General features: G+C 37.2%; 1 protein-coding gene across 3 annotated transcripts in view; it reads left to right on the top strand.

The window, feature by feature from the left end:
- Nucleotides 1-8663, top strand: part of LOC107099490 (leucine-rich repeat transmembrane protein FLRT2-like) — a 58194-nt gene extending 49531 nt beyond the window's left edge. For all 3 annotated transcript variants that reach the window (XM_015397638.1, XM_015397637.1, XM_015397636.1), the window contains one exon: nucleotides 2561-8663. In XM_015397638.1, coding sequence (XP_015253124.1) covers nucleotides 2970-4949 — 1980 coding nt within the window. In that variant the 5' untranslated portion in view covers nucleotides 2561-2969 and the 3' untranslated portion in view covers nucleotides 4950-8663. The remainder of the gene's footprint in view (nucleotides 1-2560) is intronic.
- The last annotated feature ends 14488 nt before the right edge of the window (nucleotides 8664-23151 follow it).

The following is a 23151-nucleotide window of genomic DNA, read 5'->3' as shown; positions in this document are numbered from 1 at the left end:
ATATATATATATATATATATATATATATATTTGTGAGTGTGTGTGTGTGTGTGTGAACATTCATTTGTGCGTACTGTAAGGCTGAGACAGAAAAGATTCATGATCTTGGGCTCAGCGGTAGACATTATTTTAAGCAAGTCAGAGAGCTGAGAATGTATTTTTCTTAGTTCTATTAAAAAAGGTTTCAATGATTGAAAAATGTTTGGTTCAGTCAATGTTTGACGAGTTTATAATCGTTTTTGATTGTTCAATTTTAAGGCTGCCCTAAAACACACAAAAAAGAAAAGCTTTTTTTGTTTGTTTCTTTCTATTTTCTCTCAGGGTAAAGGTTTCAGAAATCTCTGTTCAACTTTGATCAGTCTATATATTTTAGATGTGCAAACTGGCAATATAGTCTCATAAAATAAACCTGGTGAAAAGTTGAAGCAACTGCTTCAACTGGTATTTTTAGCAAAGAGTCAACACTAGAAAGTAATTATCATTGGTATTAGCTGAAGTTAGTCATTATTTAAAACAATCAATTGTAAAAGTTGACTGATAGTAATGATTGATATCTATTTTCATCTAGTTGTCCTTTGAGTGTTTGTTTTAGGAAAGGTAAGGAAAGGGATTGGCCATGTTTTTATTTTTAGTCATGTGACAGTGATAATGATGTAGCATGGCAAAGAGAGGTGCGTAGCTGAATTATATCCTTTTCACACCGGCCGAAAAACCCAGCTTAAACCCGGGAACAATCTGCTTTTAGTGGCAGTGGGAAGAGCTCACTGATGCGTGTCAAACCACTCGGCAATCGACCGGTGTTAAAATCTTCTCGGCTCGGATTGGCAAGCTGTGGGAACACCAGAGCCGGGTTTACCCGCTACATTATGTGACACCATATACATATGACATTGGATGTCAACACACCGCGCCAGCCACTTCGGATCTAACGAACCAAAACAACTGTTTACATTTTATAAGTATGGAACAACACTAGTGACAGGGATTCGGACAGATGAAGGAGCGAAATAATAAAGAATACTGACAACGCTCTTGCTCTTCATTATTTACTTCCCTGATTTCCGTCGCACTTTTGACATCATCAACGATTATCCAGCTTGATGTTGTCATCAGACACACAGTGGTGTAGGAAAGTGGCCACGCACCGTGCCAGCAGGGGGTCAGACTCAGCTGTTCGGTAAAATGGAAGAGCAAAAAGCTGATTGTTAGCGGGTCAACCCAGTTTTGAAAACCAAGGTATTCAGTGGGAATTTTTATAGTGTTGAAAGGGTAAAAACTGTATATAGTAAAATAATAATTGTAAATATTGGTAAAAGCAGTGATAATATTTTAGAATATTAATTTGAAACAATATTTACTTATATTTACTAAAAAAGTATTCTACTCTTCTTAAAAGAAGCACATATTTATGCCTACTTTCAAAATCTATGATTTTTTGGCTACTCCAGACCATGCAGGAACCCTTCATCTACACTCATAGCCACTGCAGTGCTTAACATTCAACTCCTTGCTTCCACTGTTGTACTGACACAGGGAGGGGCTTTAGTAAAAGCTGAAAGCTGCAGATGATGAACACAATCTTTCAGTCATGTAGAGATGGAGGAAGAGGTGTTTGATGGCTTGTAAAAGTTAGAATGATGGATCTAGCTGGAAGAGGGCTCATTAGTGTCCCCAAAAACCTCCAGAATCCCAAAATATGAGCATGAATTGATCATTAATTGCAGGTGGAGAGGGAATATTATTTTTCAACCCAAATCTGGTTGGCATGTCGTGGATGTCACGCTGGCTTGGAGACGGAGCAGCTGACACGCAGCTTCCCTATTCCTCGACTGCCACCCGCCGCCCCCACCAACCCCCAAAATCCTCAGCCCTAAATCTGCACGTCATTCCAGCCTGCACTGGTAATAGCAAGCTCCTCCACAGGCCACTGGCAAAACAGTCGCTTCTGTTTACTGTAAGCAGTTGTGTTTACTTGTGCACCTCTACCCACAACGTCTGCTCAAGCAGCTGGAAATAAAGCGAAAATACTAACCATAAAAACAGGTGCAGCTTTTATTTATCTATCTTTTTGCCTCATGTTGTCTTCTTCCTCCCAGGATCCATCTCGTACATCCATGTTGGCACTTAGAAAGCTGATGTCTTTATTAGCGTTATCTCTTTTTATCATGTTTTCCATTAAGCAGCCCCAATGTTGCAGAGAAGCCCCCGTGAATCCATGAGTGAGTGTCCTTGCAGTGCTCTATTACCTCCTTTGATAGAGCGCGAGGGGAATAAAAGCCTTCTTTATGTCTGTGAGACCGGATGTGCAAGAGCTGTTCTGAATATTTATCAGACTTCTTTTTTCTGTAACATAGTCACTGCATAATTCCAAACAGTATATGACCTGGCCTTCCTGTTCAGGAGAAAGGGAAAGATTGATTGGAAACTGTGTGTGACTGTATGTGTGTTTGCACGTTAAATAAAGAGAGAGGGGGGGAAAGAAAAAAAAAGTGGCCCCTATTTTTCTAAAGGAATAAACATTCCTGAAAGAAACTTATCTAGCTTTTCTTTATTTTCCCAGGTCTCTGGATCCAAACGCCGCCCCCCGTGGGCTCTGCGGTGGTCTGGGACCAGCAGTGTGTGACGGACAGGCGAACGAAGCCTGTGGTGGCCTTCTACTGTGCGTCTTCAAATTGGCTCTGGCTGAGCTCTGCATGGAACAGGGAGTGAAGGGTCCTGCTATTGTTTTGACGTCTCAGCATGGATGGAGTCACCACCACAAATGAGGCCTTCGTTCTTCTGCTGAGGACTAGCATTTACAGGATTACTGTCTTTGTTACCCACTCCGTTCCCAACTAACTGCGTTGTTGCTTGATTGTCCTTTGTTGGACCTTGTTTTTTTTTAGTGGATACATACAGTTTATTGTCTTTTTTCGGGGAGGAAAAGTCTTTTTTATTGTTGGTTTCAATTTTGTCTTTTTTTTTCCACTATGGAGTTTCTGGCTGGACCGTGGAATAAAGATTGGGCCTCGTTTTTGCAGTTTTGGTTGACTGTCATCCTAAGCCTTCAAATGCAGTTCAGCCCAATTGCTTCATGTCCCCAAGTGTGTCGTTGTGACAAAACGTTTATATACTGCAACGAACGCAGCCTGACATCAGTGCCTATGGGGATAGGTGAGGGGTATAGAATCCTCTACCTACACAACAACCAGATCAGCAATGCTGGGTTTCCTGTGGAATTTCACAATATAGAATCCATAGAAGTTGTTTCTCTATATGGCAACCAGCTGGATGAATTCCCCATCAATCTGCCCAAAAACACAAGAGTCCTGCATCTTCAGGAGAATAACATTCAAACAATTTCCAGAGCAGCTTTGGCTCAGCTAAGTAAACTTGAAGAGCTGCACCTCGATGATAACTCCATCTCTACAGTAGGGGTAGAGGAAGGGGCCTTTAGGGAGGCACAAAGCCTTAAGCTCCTTTTTCTTACCAAGAACCACTTGAGCAGTGTTCCTATTGGCCTTCCTGAGGAGTTGAAGGAGCTACGCTTGGATGAGAACCGCATTGCTGTTATAGCAGAGGAGGCCTTTCAGAATGTGACAGGTCTGCAGCGCCTCCTGCTGGACGGGAACCTACTGACGGATGAGGGCATTGCGCCGGGGACTTTCAGGGAACTGAGCTCTCTTCAAGAGCTGGCCCTGGCTCGAAATTCCCTCACCTTTCCTCCGCCCCTCTTACCCAGCCAGTCACTGGTCAAGCTCAGTCTGCAGGAGAACCTGATCAACCAGATCCCTGTGGCAGCCTTTGCAGACCTTAACAGACTAGAAAGATTGGATATTTCCTCCAACCAGCTGCAGACTCTTACGCAGGGAGTATTTGATGGGCTGTCAAGCCTGAAGAGCCTCATGGTGCGTGGCAACCCCTGGCGTTGTGACTGCTCTGTGAAATGGGTGGTGGTGTGGCTCAAGTCTTTACCATCCTCCATCAATGCCCGGGGATTTGCGTGTAGCAGTCCAGAGAAGGTGAAGGGCATGATAATCAGAGAGCTCACATTGGATATTATAGAGTGTCCTATTTTCCCTGACCAGACGCCCTGGCCAACCCTCCGCTCCACACCTCCTCCTCCACCCACCACCTCCCCTATCACCACCATGATCTCCACCCTCATCACCACATCTAACCCTTACTACTTTGACTCCCCCTCCCCTCCCTTACCACCTATCCATAATAACCCCCCAGGACCACTTCCTCCATATGAGGATCCCCTTCAAATCTCCTTCCACGTGGTCAACTCCACCAACATTGAAGTGAGCTGGGCGTCCTATTTCAAAGTCACAGCCTACAAAGTTACGTGGGTGAAAAGGAGCCAAAGCCAAAATGAAGGGATGCGGGAGAGGACAGTGAGTGGAGATCAGCGCCATCTAAGTCTCACCAACCTCGAGCCCCGTTCGGTGTATCGGATCTGTGTTCATGTTCTGGACACCCTCAACTCCTACAGGCCGGGGGAGGATACTATCTGCTCCGAGGCTAGGACCAAGGCGCCTGCTTCTACTAAGCCTCCGGGGCGTGAGCAAGCCCCGCAGGACAGCCTGAACTCCACACTGCTTATGGCTGGGATTATAGGCGGAGCAGTTCTCATCATCCTAGTGACACTGTTGGGCTTATTCTGCTGGCACATGCACCGAAAGAGTCGGTCTGCTTCTACTAAGTGGAAATACAACCGTGGTCGGAGAAAAGACGACTACTGCGAGGCAGGAACCAAGAAGGACAACTCCATACTGGAGATGACCGAGACCAGTTTCCAGATAGTGGCTCTGAACAATGAACAGCTCCTCAAGGGAGACTTCCGTATTCAGCCTATCTACACGCCCAACGGGGGCATTGGATTTAGAGACTGTCACCTCAGCAACAACAGCATAGCCTATTGCAAGAGCAGTAACGTGCCCAGTACAGAGTTCTGTCACACGTGATGCAGCCCTCTGACTGACACGTACATGAAACAACTGCTCACATAGACACTGTTTGTGTAGATGACATCTAAAAAAAAAAGTTCTAGTGAAATATTACTGTACCATATATATTTCCAAGATCCGTCTACAATGTAATTTATACTGTGGATAATAATGTGGGATTCTCTGCTATCTTTTTTATTCTTAGAAAAAGAGACACAAGTGTTTTCTTTCTTTTTTTATAACCAGCAGGGTTTTGAAAGTCGTTTCAATGGTCAGTACTGTACAAGAACATGGGTTTGTACAATCACAACACCCCGGGTGTAGCTCCTGAGAGAACGTAGCGACAGCCTCGGAAATGTAAGAGCCACCTTAGAGGGCTGGGATCCTTTGCTAACCACAGAAAAATATAAGGCCTTTCTGGTGTATAGTACCTATACCCCAAAATGATCATCCCCCTTCGTTAGGTTTGCCACCGTGGAACATAACGTGGATTTTAAAACACTTCTTATTGCAGTGTTTTTAAGGAATATGATACTATTTGTTTCTAGAAAGTAAAATAAAAAAGGAATTAAAGTGCACTTTCTTATTAACAGCAGCTAGGCAGGAAATAAGGCAGAGGTGGTGACCACTTGCAGGTCGACATGGATGGAAAAATGTAATCTCTGTGGTAATTAAATTTCCCAAAAGTGCCACCCTATTAAAAAAGCATGTTGTTGTGTTGCTTTACAGAAAATAATTGTATGCTTAAAATCAACAAAGGATCTCTTTTGAATTGTAATTTGCCCTTATACTACTTTTTAAATGATTTTGGCCACAAGGGGGCAGGTTTTCATCCAACCGTGTGTGGGACCAAGTAATGTTAGTGAGGCCAGTGAGATCACATTACCTCCAGCATTCCCCCAGAGCTGATTACCCAGACAGCATTACTCATGCTCAGGCAGCATTGTGTGAAGTATTTATGCTCGTCAAGCTAGTTAATGACATGGAAATAATTTAACACTAACAGTATTTTCAATGTTTGGTGGCTAAATGTTAAAGATTTTTCACTGCTTTCTACTACAGCATAAAGATTCCTCTGAGATTGGAGCAAAAAAAAATAAAAGAAAGGATGATGAATTTGGATATGTCTCACACATGACGCTAATTATACACCCACATATTTCATCCTTGTCCCAGCGTTTATTAGACATAGTGATGAATTAGGAAATTACTTTGAGCTCACACTCCGCCCGTGATCATATCCAGAGCCATGACCGAGAACCTCGTCTATCTCATCATTATTTATCCCTTTGTCCCCGCTCACGAGACGCCTTATTTCATTTTCAGTTTGCTCGTCTCGAACAATGCACCTGCTCTCTTTGCAGCAGTAGTAGCTGAAAGGATGATTCGCACTCTGTCCAACCCGATTTACCCTCCATTCCAGGCTGCATGCTCTGATCCCTGCATGGGCTCAATTAAAACCTTTTTCCTGCCCCTGGGCTCAGACGCTGCGGCGGCAGCTCTTCAACATGTGAGAGGTCTCCATTTATGCACTTAGGACTTTATTTGATCTGACACAATTTGATTTTAAGGGGCCAAGCTTAAAGAATTCCCACCCACCTCTTTTCTCATAATCCTACCAAAAAAGGGAGAAAAATATGTCAACCTTATTTTCACTTGGCTGCAAGAAGCTCACTGTAGAGGAAACAGTCTTTAACTCTTTGAGAGGCACCATAGATGTCCCTGCTCCAACACGTTTTATAAGGTTCTAGACGTTTGCTTGGAGCAGAATATCATTCAAGGGCTTGAAAGATTTCTTTCAGATAAAGATTTCCCTGATGGGATTTACTGCAACACTCAGTGTCTCAAAATTAGTTTAATTAGATTTTAATTTCAGCTGCAACACTGACCATTATCATGCTTAATTTAGGGCATTCCTAACCCCAGTGCCAAAAAGTTATATAACATGCGATTAAATCATTTATTGCAGTAATTTGATATATTAAAATCTTGTATTTTTATTAAATTTTTTTCAAATAGAGACGCTACAAATTAACATCTAGTTTACTTAAAATCCCGAATAAAGAACCATCTGCAGAGCTTATGTTTCTAATGAATCTGTGGAGGGATGTATCCGCTCAGAGCAACGCCACATTAGTTTCACTTGATCGTTGTTCTAGTAGGAAAGATTTATTTATTTTTTCATGTTTTGCACATAAAATCCAGTTGGTATTTTCTGTTTCCCCTCAATCAAGAAGTTTGTTTCTTACAAAAAAAGGATAGACATTTAAGGAAATGAAATTATATAAACATTTTATCAAATATAAAATTAAAAAAATTTTATTCTTTAAAGATATATATTTATACAATAAAATACTCAACATAATCAGTGGAAAAGATCTTTATTTGGCATTACTCAAATGAACCCCTTTTTATAATTATTGAGATTTTTTTTCAGTGTTTCCACTTTTATGTTTAAATATATTTGATGATGATCTCCAAAAACTTTGAGGTTGGAAGGTCTCCTGCTATTACCCTAATTTTTAGCTCCAAATCCTGACTGGCTGGGCCACTCTAACATGCTATTATTAATTTTAGGGAAAACACAGCTGTTAGAAGGATTAATTTACTTTTGCCAGGGATTCAGTCATTTTACACAAAAATTTAGCTTGGAAGAATTACCTTTAAATTCATCATGTCTTTGATAACAGCTAAAAACCCAGACGCATTAGCTAATTGCTGTGCTTACTGACCACATAATGGTTTTAGTAAAACAGGTCAGTTAGAATATTTAATGGAGCATCACCAAGGAAGTAATTTTACTAAATAAATCTCATAGTTGCTGCTGTTCTGTGTGACAGATTTTTATTAAATAAAAATGGTTGCTAAAATAAGGAAAGCTTCAAACTGCAACTTTTGCTCTATTTGTTTTTTCCACAGTGGATTTTAAGGTTGAAATTGTTAAGAAATAACTATATTTAAACGTCATATTCTGCCTTTATTGTATAATTTTTTTTAAACCTAAAGAATTCTGGCCTATCATAAAAAAATGGGCAAGGAAGGTAAATTTAAATATTTTTTTTTTCATCCATTTAGTCTTTTTACACTGGTTATTTGTGGATGAAATCAAACCATGATTTATGCTCAATTTTCACACCCGGTCTTGATATTTTGAGCGTGTTCTGAGTTCAGCTGACTAGCTTGTGAATGTAAGCTTGTTTTAAAATCTACTTTAAAACATTTTTTTCCATAAATGTTAACTGTTCAGTGATTCCATATGAAATAAAATGTGTAAATTGACATATTGCAAAGTAATCAGCTGCAAAATTCTGTCTGAAAACCAAAAATTAGAACATAAATTCCAGCTATGCTTCAATTAGGTCTTCCCTGCATACTGACTGACTAATTTACTTATTTTACCTGTGGATTTAATTAGACTTTTTTCTCTCTACCAAGTTAAGAAGAGATTATTGTGCTGCATGGGCTTTAATAGAGGTCAGTTAATTTATTTATAGACCAAATAAACAGTGGAAGTTCCCAACTTTGACTAATTCAATAATAGTGCCAAAAAGATTTAATTATTGAGTACACGGTTATAGTCAATAAGTTAGAATGTAATTAAAACATTCATTTATTTTCGACAAATCAATTCACTACGTAAAACACATTATATAGAATAATTAAAGCCTCTATTTCTATCATGTTTATTTTTATTTGACTACAGCTAATTAAAACATTTTGGATTAAAATATATTGGACTAATAAAATCCCATTTTCAGTATAGACTAATAGAAAGATTGTCTATAACTTGCTTAAAGTTGTTTTAAGATGGTATTTTTAATCTGACCAACAAACTTTATTAAACACACTGTGAATAATTCATTATGACTTCTGAACCCATAATTAGCCATTTGCAAAGGAAACTTGTGGAAGCCCTGAATATTAAAAAAACTGTTTTAATTTTAAATAAAATAAAAAATATGTTTTTTATACAGTAATACCTCTTTATTTAAAATGATAGTATTACTTTATACTCAATCAATAGCTGAAAGACCCAGTTGTCTTCTATCATTTGGTGGGCCAGTAGGTGAAAAGTCTGGAAATTGCTACTCAAAGCAAATATTGTACCAGTTAGTCATAAAATGTGTTTATTATTAACTTCTGTGGTTACCAAAGTCTCCAAAATTTTAACTTAAACATTTTTCCAGTGATATTTACATATCAGCTCACCCAATTCACATTGCCCAGCAGTGACCAGGCTGCCCTAATTATCACCCAGACTTGCCCTGCTAAACATCTAAATGAAAATTCCCCAAGCTTTGTTGTTTACATGCTGTTCCAGTTGATCATTCTCCCACACGGTAACACTTTGCCATGAACTTTGTTTTCCCACTTTTTGAGATGAAAGCCCCGTTTGAAAGCGCCGTCCTGGTCAAACATGTCAGGTCAAATCATTGCCACATAGTATCTGCCCTGTCGGTGAATGTTTAACGAACACAGATAATTGCCTTATTCTATTTTGCTGGACTGAGTGTTGAGCTGTAGGTGGTTAAATGGGTTGAAGATGAGAAGAAACGTCAACAAGAAAGCTAAAAAGAAAGCACATGTCTGACAGGCTAACATGAAACACACTAGCAAATCGAGGACTGTTGATCTAACGTATTGTGCCAAAAACTAGCCTGAGCAGTTAGTGAGGAGCTGTGGTAGTTGTTTTATGGTTTGCGATTTTTTTAACTTTGCTGACATGATGTGGCGTCAGTGTTGGGACCAACAGCATCATGGGAAAAAATCCTTTCTGAAGCTCTGAGTGTTCCTTTTTTAATCTATGGAGGTGGTCAAAGGCTAATTTGTTCATGCATATTATGTTTATTTAACAGTCTTATATGAAACCAATGACAAATAAATGGCTTATTGGATTTTTGTTGCAAATAAATACAATTAATACACCGTTTTTATGTCTTCAACAGATAAGTCGAGATCTAAATGTGGCTTTTCTATGGTTTTTCATGTCTTAAATCATACAAACATGAAATCCCAAGAAGGGAAAGGAAAAAGAACATTTATTTCACAAGATAAACAAAAATGAAATTGTTTTTTTTTTGAGCGGGTCTTTGGATATTTTGCTGAATATTCCAATGATTAAAAAAAGAAGGATTTGCTTTTAGTTTTAAAATTAAAAATATTCTATTAAAATTCAGGTTACTTTACCATTCTTTGAATGGTATCCCTGAAATATCACAATTGGAACACGAAAAAAAAAATATATATATACATATTTAATTCTCATACTTAAAAAAATAACACCCCACCAACATACCAACATAGAAATTAATTATTGGGTTGTTTTCTTTTTCTTCTGTTTAGTTATTGTAATTCTGAGGATCTTGTTATGAGCCTGTAGAAGGCGCTGTTTCTCACAAACACATAAAAGGTGCTGTCCCAAAAGTTTTTTTTTGTTTGTTTGTTGTTGTTTTTTTTACGTAAAACCTGTGCTTAAACAATAAAACATAAAATTAATCTAAAGCTTAAAAGAGTTTAGACAACTGTAAAGGCTGAAAGGGGGTGTAAAATATTTTTTGTGCATTTTCAGATGTGGATGGTTTGAATAAAGCAGACCATTTTTTGTTTCCTTTGTTTCTTTTTTTTGTTTTATTCTATATTCTAAAGAATAGCAAATTCTAATTTCTATTTATCTTATGTTGACCACAAAGAGAAATCAATAGACATCATTTTTATTTCTTTTTAATTATTTCCAAAGATAAAACTCACGCACTGAAACCTGCAGACTTCTTTGCCAATATTTTTATGTTGTTAATGTCAGAATGACATTTAACCAAATTTTATTTTATTTTCAACCAGTCGTGATCACAAAATAGAAAATTCCATATTTTCAAGCAAACATTAAATCTTTTAAGTGTTCAGCTTCTCATTCTTTTCCTTTTTTTGTGAACATCCTAAAACCAACACAAGGATCTGCCACCTAAAATAGTTTTTTTTGTTTTTTTTTTTTATTTACACACAAAAAAACAAGAGGATTAAGGTCTCATTTCCTTTCTTTCTACTGATAAAATCTGTTCTAAAACTATTAGTCAGTGATATTTTTTGTTTCTTTGCATGAACTATATTTAGCTGCATAGCCTTTCATTTTGTTCTCACATTGGGGTTTGGACTGGCCTTTTTTTTGTCCCCCAGTTTAAGGAAATACCCAGAGGTGGTTGAAGTGCAGTGTGAGCGACCATACGCAGACTACTTGAAGTGGTTTGGAGGAAGCAGGCTGGAAATTTACAGTGCATGTAAAATGGCTATGTTTGGAATACTGGCTTCTCATTTAGACGCGGCAGTGTTACATTAGCCATCCACACCGAGATATTTTTAGGAACCAAAGTTCAATTTTTTTGTTCTCATGATGAAATATTGATGTTGTTCCATGTATGTGCCTTGAGGTTGAACTTACAATGTAAAGTCCTTGAAACCTTTAAATGTTTTTGCACAAACTGTAAATACTTAAGTGAAGCTTTTTGAAAATAAAAGAGCCATTGGATTTAAACGATCACTCTTCATTCATTTTAGAAGAAGTAAGAGAAAGTTTCTACAAATGTGAGTGATCAAACTTTTCTTGTTTTACACAGAAATGGGGCTTTCTAAATTTATACTAGTTCAGACGGTTATATTTCTGGGTCAAAGATTTTTGTTCTACCCCACAAAGCCAAGTTATCCACATCTTTCTATATAGGAAGGTTCTGACATCTTAGTGTAGCCACCACAGCTCGGCAGTCAGCTGGGGGAAATCCAGGATTTGACTTGCATGGCGCTAGTTAATCCCAGAATGAACTATTTCCCCCAAACCTTGCAGCCTCTGTTCCAGTCTGGAAAGCCACATTAGCCCAGTCCTAATTCATTTTGACAATTAACCACAGCTGAAACACAAAAGGGTGTGTCACCCTGTTATTTTGTGTGGGAAGTTTTTATATTCCTTAAGAACCCCAAATTTTAAAATGTGATTTGTTGTTGCAGGACTGAAGGTTTCATGGGGAAGGCAGTTGGGTGAAATGAACTGTGGCTTTGGCGCTACCTTGTTGTTCTTCCCTCCTCCTGTGCTGTCCAGTTCCATAAAAGTTATGCACTCCTTAGTTTCTTTTCTTTTTTTTCTTTCCTTGCTTTCTCTGCTAACCTTTTGCTCCCAACTTCAGTAAAGCTACAGTAATGTTGTAAAGTTCCACTATAAACTTTAGGGGGAAAGAATTGAGTTTAGGCTTTGGTTTGGCCCAAAATGCACCTTTTACACAAACATTTTTTAGACATCATGAGGTCTGCGGGAGGAGTTGTCTGATTAAAAGATTAAATTGCTTAAAATGTTTAACTTTAAAGTTAGACCGTAAAAGAAAAATAAACTGTTAGCTGTGTGCATGCACTGCACTTTGTATTATTTTTTTTAAATACCCTTAAAAATATAAGATTTGAGTTCAAATCAAAAAAATTGTATTTCCCTGCAAAAAATCTTAATCTTGATAAGTAATTTTTTCTTAAAATAAGTGCATTTGTTCTTGAATTGAGGAGATAAAAGAAACATCTTGCCAATGGAACAAGACAATTTAGATTTAAAATAAAAAAAAAACACAATTGCATTCTCTTATTTCAAGTGAATACTATCTAATTATCTTATTTTAAGAGTAAAAATACTGATTCCATTGGCAAACTACCTCACTTACCTACTCAAATCAAGGGTAAATGCACTTAATTTAAGAAATTTTTACTTATTTCTAGATCGTTTTTCCAGGGTATTTAGTTTATGAGACATGGTGGTGCCGTTTGCTGCATTAATACCTTGCAGCAAAAAAAGTCCTGGTTTCAGTCATTCTAACTGGAGTTTGCATTTCTCCTTGTATCTGCACCAGTTCTCTCTCTGTACTGTAGTGTTGCTTCCTCCCAGAAATCCGAAACATGACTATTAGTTTGGTTGGCATTTCTAAATTGACCTGCGATATGTGGTTATATGTATCTATGCTGCCAGAATGGATTTGCCAGAAGGTTTGCCCTCCTTTTACCTGTAATTTGCTGGCAGTAGAAACCTGACAGCAAGACAGATGAATATCTAGTTAAAACTTGTCCATAAAAGAATGTCTGTATAAATAAATTCTATTCATTGCATCTAGGAACATATATCAGGAAGGATGTTCATATCCTCCAGAAATATATTGATTTCTACATAGAATCTCGCTTAATCTTTAACTCAAAAGCATTTCTATATGTTGCAGATCTATAGTTTTTATATTAATCCAGACAATATAATTGCTTTTGAGGAGAAATGAGACAGATGGATCACAAAAATAAAGTAATATTGTAAAGTAAGTACATCTAATAATAAGTATATCTAAGGAAATAAATATGTCTTAAAAAAGTGATCACAAATAGCATTTTTAAAGTAAAAAAAAAATCTATTGACATTATGGTAAGAAAAAGCTTTTCAATCCTGACTTTCTTTTTGGATGTATCCACTGGTATTTTGAGCATGTATCTTTGGTGACTGGAACATATTCTAGCCATTCAAGCCTTTTTCTCCCTTCAAAGATTCTCTGTGTGATAAAAATCTGGCTCGGCCACCAAACAATTTTAACATTACTTACAAAAGAAGCTCATTAGTGAAATTAAAAGACGACTTTAAACCTGTGGCATTGAATGTTCTCTGACAGCTGTTTGCCTTTAAATAAAATTAAAAAAAATAATAAAAGACGACAATTCCATGATACTCATACAGGATGTTTTGGTTAAAGACATTTTCATTTTCAGTCTGTTGTTTTTGTTATAAAAATCTTTTTTTCTGGAGCTCAGCTACAGTAGAGGAAACCAGTTTTGAAATGGAGTTCAGTTGGTAGAAATGAGGTGTACATAATTCTAAACTGCACACATTTTTATTCAAATGGGCTTTGAATTACATACTGCTGCAGTCAGCTAGTTAATTTTCATATAACTGAAAGATTCTCCTCTATCACAGTTTGATTTTAACCGTCTTTGATTGTTTTGTTTCATTTAAAAGAAAATGGGCTGTCGTACTCCATATGGTGATATCAAATGAAGTGAGAATTTCCCATTTTGAATCAGTGAGTGAACAGGTGGTAGCTGCAAGTTTGTTTTCCTCCGTTTGTGCCAGAATAACATTCAATTTCGTGATTACTAAAGCCCCTTTAACAGCTTCACTGTGATCCACGTTTAAACATCTTATAATTGGTCTCAATATGAAGAAAATGTAATTAAGGGATGCAGTTTAAACAAGGCTTAAACCAGGTAGAACAAACAATTAACAGTAAAGGGGCACATTTAACCCTGTGCTCAATACATTTTACCTGTATTTTATCGGCCCTATAATCTTTTAATTCAAAATTTAGTCAAAGCCTTGTGCCTCTCACAGTATTTAGAGGAAATATGTAATTGAATCCATTTATTTTTCTTCTTGCATGGGAGTGACACAAACAAAAGTACAAGTAAATAGACAAAAGAAGCAAAGTTTTATTAACATAAAGAAGTAAATGTGTAAGATCACCAACAAATACATAGGTGCTCAATGCAGTAGATCTGTGTAAGCAGATAGGTCTAAGTTAGAGATGTTTCTCCCCCTGAAGTCTGACACTGGTGGTGCAATGGTTCGGGCGGGGGATTTGCAGTTTTACTGTGAAGTAAGGACATCAGTGGCAATCGAGATTTAAAAGCAGAATCTTTTTTTAAAATAAATTTATTGATGCTGTTTCTTAAAAACAGAATCTTGATAGATGGTTAGATGAGGTTAAGGCGTGACATCGACAGATGGAGCATGGGCACACAAGGAGGTGAATGGAGTCTTCCAGTTGAATTTAAATCTACAGCTTCATCACAAAATGCATTTGCTTTCTGTTTAAAAACTCTAGAGTGAATATGCAAAGTATACACACCCCGTTAAAGACTCAGGTTTTATGATGTAACAAAGTAATAAAAAAAAAAAAAAAAAAAGATAATACAGAACAAATCCTTGTGGCATCACTGTGCAGCATTTTGTGTCAAGTTAGATCTGTGCTTTATCTATCTGTAGTATTTAGGTTGTCTAGATAATGTTTCTTATCACTGAATGAAATAATCAATTAATATTACAAATTTTCAAATATTATAAAAACTAACCTTAACAAATGAGTAAACTAGTTAAGGAGACAGATACTTTCTCATGGTATTATAAGTAACACTTTGAACCCTTATTCTAAAACAAGTCAGGAGCCTTTTGAAATGATGGAATAAGGATCTAAGTAACAGAGAAAGAATTTCTAACTGCGAACATGAAATTTTGGTCATTACTTTGTTATATGGAGCACTTCCTTTTTCTGGAGGCATACACTTAATTTAATGTCAATTACAAAATATTTGATGTTGTTGCGAGTTGAAAGAGATTGAAAAAGACAGAAAATGTTCTATTGACCTCATCTGGATGCCTTTAAGCATTGAACACAGAAAATACTCTAAATAGTTGTCAAGCTGGGGACTATTAATCTTTGTAAATTAAATTACCTCCCAGCTCCCCATTTCTGGGCAAAAATGACAATGTCAGGCTGACATTCAACTAAACTTCTTATTTGCTTACCTGCAGAGAAAATAGGCTCAGTTTCATTCAAATAAAAACAATATTTCTACAGCATACTGAACAGATCAACCTTTTTAGGAAAAAACAACAGCATAGAAGGAATATGGTAGTATTTGAACTATATATAGTGAAACTACAGCAGGGTTAACAGGGTGAAAATGACTGTTGCTCTCAAAAGTGCTCTGCATTTATCTCAGGGTTTTTCAGGTTCATGGGGAATTTATGGGCCTTGACACTACAAAAGCATCTACTGCCATCTGAAGCATGATGCAATCCACAAACAGACGTGCAACCCATGCAGCCTCTAGGAAGTTTGTAGTGGTCAAATTCGTTGATTCAGATTTCAAAAAGGCTCACACAGATATTTTCTCACAAACACAAGTTTCAAGCAATTTTTCCTTTCAACTTTGGAGAAAAAGTCTACATAACATTGTTGAATGCCCGTTTTTATTATGTAAAAACAAAAGGCTGTGATTAATAATTTCATAATTTTTTTTTACTTTAAATGTGGACGCTATCATATTCACTTAAATTGGATAAAAAAATCAGATACAGTACAGGATAAAGATTACATGAAAAACACTTTGTTGTAACTTATGAATCAATTCCATTGTCTTTACTTGAAGTGCATTAGCTTTTGTCAATTTTAACTATCAATATTTTCAAATTCTATGTTGAAAAATATCTCAAGGTATAACCAGTTGTAACTCACTGTTATTTTCTACATAACATTTTAAGCTGGAAACTGAAGGTTTTGATCAATTTGGAATTTTCTATGATGCTATTTACTTTGCCCTCTTTGGTTCATGTATGCAGATTTTATATTTGAGGTTCTTCAGAGAGACACACCCCTCACCTGCACTGATCCCCGTCACCTGCGCTAACTTCCTCTCCCCAGAAGAAAACAGTTTCAAAAGCTAAAGATGTGAGTGGGAAAAAGCAAATCCCTGGTGGTAAAGTTAGGATGAATAGGAGGAAAATTATAACTGCAATCACTGGAAACACTGTTGGCAGTGTTTACAGTGGAGTACAGTGGTGCACAGCGGGCTGCCCATGGCTCTGGTCTCAGCAGGACAGAAAGGACATTTAAGGACACAGAATCCCAAGCGTCAGACCTTAATACACCGACCATCTCCTGAGACTAATATGGGATAGAAGAGTATGATTATTTTGCCCGTATTGATTGTTAATCAGGAATAATGATCATTTATTTAATATCTTATAGTAGCTAACACAAACAGCTATTTAAAGAGTAGACTTGGATAAATAAGTGTAAAAAAAAAAATTGAAAACAGGCAATCAAGTATTGCTAAAACAGGCCTTTTAAACATTTTCCAGTTTTACATTTTTTTAGTGTTTTCGGTGCGCTTAATTTTTTATTTTAAGTAATCTGTATTCAGAGATCCAACAATGTAGATTAATTAGCTGCTTGTTTTGTAGGTCTCATAGAGCAGCTGCTAAAAAGCGCTAAGAACAAATAATATTTAGGATTTAAAAGTGCTTAATTACACACCTCACACAAACTAAACATATTCAGGTGCTAGTGCTGCTGCCATATGGCAAATTATACAGTAGACTGCATTAAATAGTTAATTGGGCAATAAGTTTAATTAAGTTGTGTTCATATATCACCTTATAAATTACTTGCTTTTTAATTTGTATGCCGCTACTTTTTTTTAATAAAAAATGAATATTTTTGATGACCCTTTAGCTAAAAACAACAGCATAGTTTTATTTATGAAAAGATTAGATTAATTTGGTTAGAGTTTAATTGCATTGCGTTTGTTTTCAGCACCTTTCTTTGGTGTTATGGCAAAACATTTCTTTTTAAAAGCTTCAGATTAGGTTCCAGATTCCAGAGAAACTGTCCACCATCCTACACTTGTGAAAATTGATCTTTCTCCCTGAGGAGACAAACTAGGGGCCAGGTCAAACTAATGTTGATAAGAGATTCTCAATCCATCCAGTCAGGTTTATTGAGAAAAGACAGAAAAGAGACCCAAGGTTAAAAGTAAGGTGTCCTATCAACTTATCTCAGGCTGTTTTCTGTCTCTGTGTAATTAGTTCCTTTTTTATGTAGCAAGTACATAGAACTCAATGTACTCATAGAATACATTGAGGTTTCTTGCTAAATAAAATGACACAAATTTATTTTAATCAAATAAAACCTTCAGTCAATCTGAGAATAAATTATGACTCACTTTTAGGCTGCAGATTCACCTTTTTGTCAGTGAAACAAACTAGTGTTATAAGGGGACAGTATCTGATTTAAACATTCTATTTTACATAAATACATATTTTCCATCTTAAATCTCTCCCATTCCTTTCATACACAAAAAAAAGGAACACAAAAATGACAAAGCAGTGACATAAAGGGAAATAAATAATTAATAACATAAATACTTAAAGACAATATAAAAATAAAAAATCAATATGATAAGATGATTATCATAACAAATAATGAAAAACATTATTGCTAAGAAAAAGTAAGGAAAGTTGGACTGCAAGCTTAGTTGCTAATGTTTAGATAGTACAGTCAATGGTCACTATAAACAAATGACTTTTTAATTTTGATTTAAAGCAAGTTTGGCTTTCAATTTTTTTTCTGCACGTTTGTTTTAAGTAAAGGAGCATAAGAGATTAAAATTGTTTCTTCATGGTTAGTTCTGATTTTGTGTATTGGTCAAAAAATACAGGAGACATCTAATATTTGCATTGTAAACAGAAGTTTCTATACCAAATGTTACATTTTGTTTGTCTGTTGTAGCAAACACTTATTTCATGAAATGAAATGCAAATTAATTACATAAAAATCAGACAGAATGATTTAACCAATACATGTTTTAGATTCCACCAGTCACAGTTAAAGAGTAATGATGTTAAGATTTGAAGACTTCTACATGCTTTGAAAGTGAAAAAACTTTCACAACCAGCAGTGTATCAAATACTCAATCTCCCCAGTGCATGTAAATATTTATAAAGGCGTGTTCACACTGAACGTGAAACCTGTAAAAAGTTCAGTTTTTTTTCTGCTTTGGCTTGCTTTGAGATTCATCTGGTCAGAGAAAGGAATTCAATCAGTGGCTGCCCCGTGGAACTTCAGCACTATGGCCTCCGAGGTCTGGCCCCTCAGAGACTAGGCCCCTTTGGGGTTTGCAGCCCCAGGGGTTGGGCTCTGGATGCCCCTGTCTGCTCTTCTCTGGTGGGTGGGACCATCTCTATGTCTGCACTACTTGTGATGTGTCCCAGTGATCTGAAGTGCCTCTGGATAAAGGGGCTCAGTTTGCCTCCTTTTCTGTCCTGGGCCCTGTAGGGCTGGTCTGGGGCCGTCCACACCTGCTATTAAAAAAACTTTCCTCCTGAAGAAGCTTTGCGAATTCTTTATACACTAGCATGCTTGTGCATTTGTTTCCAGATGTTCATGGATACATACTAATACTAAAATACTAAGCTATAGATATATACCACCCTGTTTAACACCGTATGTTCTGAGTCTGTACACACATGTGGAAAGGATACCTGCTGCTCTCTAAGCTTTTTTTTAAAGTTTACTTTGTTGTCTGTTGTCTTCCATTTGCTGTCATGCTCTCTGTTTTTGTGCTTCTCATACAGGTATGGAAGCAGACTTCTAGAAATGAATGTGTTGTCTATTTTTGCTTTTTTGTTTTATTTTCTTTCCTTTCATGTACTCTTTCCTGTCTCTATTACCTATTAATTCATTGATTGACTTTACTGATCTCACAGTGCAGAAATGTATTACATTGCATCAGCTCAAATATCAAAAGAGTAGAAGAAGGTGCCAAAGGAAGAGAAGGTTGCATGGGATATATATACTGTATTTACAGTGGATACAGCTAACTGACACGTCTGCCTGGGTCAAACGACTCCCCCAAGCGACCCTCATTTAAATGGCCTTGGCTCTGATCGGCATCCTGTGGCAACACCAGACTACACTAGACCAGTTGAGCCCGCTAAATTACCTGACACCATAGAACGCAACACACAAACTTCAACACACCGCTCCAGTAATTTCTGATCTAACAAGTCTGAAACAACCGTGTTTACATTCGATAAACATGCCGCAACACTGGTGTGAGGGATTTAAACAAATAAAAGAGCGAAATAATAAACAGGGTTCGTACGGGTGCTGGAAATCCTTGAAAATGCTTGCATTTTGACGTTGTGTTTTCAAGGTTTGAAAAGTGCTTATATTTTGGATGAAATGCTTGAAAATTGTAACTATTTCTTTCGCAACAAATACCTATCTAACTGAATCGTTTGTTTATTAAATGGAGAAATAAAATGTTGGAGAGCCCGAAAATGAAACCTGCTCGCTTATGTGTGACTGCGATCTGCCAGTCTATTTCCATGTGTGACTCCGCCCCCATGAAACCACTACTGCCCCATGCCGGGAGGTTGTCGTTTCAATGAACGTTGGCTGGAAGATGAAAAATACAAATTATGGATTAAACTGGGACAAACCCCATGAGTTGCCTCTTGTAAAGTCTGCAAAAAAGATGCGCAGCTATTCACAATGGGCGAGTCTGCGCTCTCGGTTCACATGAAGAGTAAGTCATAGACTTTTTAAGTAAGCCAACTGAAGTAGCCTTGTACATGTTAACGTTAGCGCATATTTGTTTACGCTAGTAACTGCTAGCTAGGAATTCACAGGCTAAGTTACTGAGTGACTGAGAGTACGGTGTGATAATGTAATGTTAGTATTGCAGTGTTTCCCGCAGCACTATCTTGACTCACGCTACCGCCTCGCCAACGTTTCAAAAAAAATTAATTCATTTCCAGGCCCAAACCTTAAAACAGCATTGATAACTCTACGGCTGATAATACTGAATTGCGACACCCTCTGGTTGGTTATATTACTACGCCATGGCAGAGGAGTAATTTTCTTTGATCATCCGAGGAGACGTGTGAGGGGGGGGGGAACGTCTTCATCGTCGTCATCATTGGTGAACTATATGTGGAAAGGTAAGTAGTTAATTAAAACTGATAATAGAAAATTAATATCTGCTTCGTGTGCTCTGACAAATTAAGATAGGATTTAGTTTTTTATGTATTCATTCAAAATTGGTTCCGGCCGACAACTCACGGAATTTACGGTGGTGTAAGGTGCTGGAAAAAGTTTTAAAATGGATCTTGAAAGTGCTTGAAAAGTGCTTGATTTTGACTTTGGAAAAGGTGTACGAACCCTGAATAGAGAATGCTGACTAGGTTCTCGTCCATGTTGCTCTCCATTATTTACTTCCCTGATTTCCGTTGCACTGTCAACATCATTAATGCTCACCCTGCTTTTTTGGTCAAATGGGAAGAGCCAAAACCCGATTGTTAGCCGGTCAACCCAGTTTTTAAAAAGACAGGTTTCAGTGGAAAAGCCGCTAATCTCTCTCCCTCTCTCCCCTTAGTTCTTATCCCCCCTATTCTGTTTCACGTCCCTTTCCTTGTCTTTTGTATGTGATATGACTCCCTGAATATTGTTCAATAAAGTTTAATGTACAAATATTAAACAGAACCTTATGGCAACAGTCATACTAGTCTGCTTGTGAAAGCAAAGCTGTTTGGCTATCAGCTAGCTGTGGGGCATCAATTCCCAGAGCTATTTTAGCTAAACAGGACACACACAAACAAACAAAAAAAGAATATTTACTTTTCTGAATGAGATTGTTTATCCTTTTTACTATTCAGAATTATAGTTTGCCTTTGCAAATTCTCCAAGCTTACAATAATTATGCAATGTGAGTGAGGTTAGAACCACTTACTGTAAAGGCCATTGAAAAATGGAAGTAATACAAAAACCTACAGTGTGATCTTTCATTATTCTTACAGCATCTGTAAGAATAATGCTTATTATATGCTTCTATAAATACAATTGTATAAATCTTCTTTTTAAGAGAAAAAGTTCTCTTGACACATCTCTGCTTCTTCCATATAACAACCTATAGGTCTAGAAAGATTCCACTTCTCATTATAAACAAAAAAAAAACGCTTTTTTGTTTTACCAAAGTTACACTGAAGAAAACTTCTTCCCTAATAGGTGATTTCTCCATGCTGCATACACTGCAGTGTGGGGTGCCTCGGAAAGCCTTTTATCATAGGAAAGGTGATATCTCAGGAGACGGGAGTACAGAAGAATAATTGGCTTGGACATAAACAACGCTTTCTCTTTGTCTGGTTTCCTTGATTTAAAGGACTGGTACCTTCACCAGCCAAGAATTTTAAAATTATACATCTAAACTTTGTCATAGGGTGAGCTGGGTGAGAGTTTTAATGGAGAAAAGGTTTTTTGCATGTGCAACTAGCTCTAGAACAAGATTAAAAAAAATGCACAGCAGCCCAAAATAACTTCAAATATGCAGCATATGGCTGCTTCTGGCTCCCAGTTGTTGCTATTGAAAAAGTCATTGGTGGCTAAACTAAATGTGAACCCAACTTTTTCAGTAATTAAAGCACCACCTGCCAAGGAAACTTTGAGCAAATTCCTGAGCAACTGACCAGATTAAGGCTTAACTTTCTCTCCTGGAACTCATGAAGCATGGAAACACCTCCATATGCCAGGCCAGCAGGTCACTGGAGTCGCCGATCCAGGTGGGATGGTGCAGCTGTGACCTTGAGAAAGACCCGCCGTCTGGTATGGTCTGTAATGCACAGAGACGGTGATGAATAGCGAAGGCAGCAGACTCATAGCTTCCTGGAGGTGACAGGGAAGACATTCTTCCTCTTTACTTTCACACTGGGGGAGATAATCAGTGTTTGCAAGGTCTCAGTTTAAATAGATTTACTGCTTTCTCTAAAACCCTGTATACAGTGGTCAAGATTCCTGAGGAAAAAAGGCATTAAATATTCTGCTTCTACCACCATTTCTTACCAATCTGTTTTAAGTTCCAATATGTACCTTAGTTGAAAAATTAAGCTTTTGCTGGTGTAATTAAGCAAGGTCCAAGGTCCATATAAATTCTTATCGGATGCATCTAATACAAAGGCAGCGACCTGCTCATTAAAGGTCAAAATTACTTATCATGGGCAAAGAAAGAACCTTGATAAGACAAAATGAAGTGCACATATTTGAAAATTTTCAAGGTCTGATGGGAAATTTATGAGTCTGAAGGCCTTCAAACTCCTCTCAATTTGACCTGTAAAAAGACAATGGCTGAGAGATGATATAGCCTCACTTCAAGCTAACAGGAAGTCCCCATAAATAATTGGTAAAGTTCGTCTTTGAGGTTGTTATGGCTTTCATAAAAGAAAAAAGAGAGAATAAAGAACTAATGTCAGTAAACTTGATTAACGTTTCTTCAAAAACCCTCACAACCTAATGCAACCTTTAACAAAAGAAGATAAAAGATAAAAAGAAAAAATTACAAGAAAATAAAAGCATGAAGCTACAGGAACTCACTAAGTCACTGTCATGAAAAATCCTCAGCACAAGATCCTATTTTGTCTGACTCTCTCCAATATGTCCTGCACTGTCAGCTCTAGCAAACAGTAGGGTGGGTCTAGCGCCGCAATAGTGAAAACAAATGGGACAAAATGGGATATTCTCCTAACAACATTACTAACATGAAACTAAGGGTACAGCAGATTACATCAAGTGTATGCAGTAAGTAATGCTGCAAAAAAATGCAAAGAGAG

Source organism: Cyprinodon variegatus, unplaced genomic scaffold (genome assembly GCF_000732505.1).
Source record: "Cyprinodon variegatus isolate N-32 unplaced genomic scaffold, C_variegatus-1.0 Scaffold877, whole genome shotgun sequence".
Lineage (NCBI taxonomy): Eukaryota > Metazoa > Chordata > Actinopteri > Cyprinodontiformes > Cyprinodontidae > Cyprinodon > Cyprinodon variegatus.
This window is presented reverse-complemented; position numbering and strand designations above follow the sequence as displayed.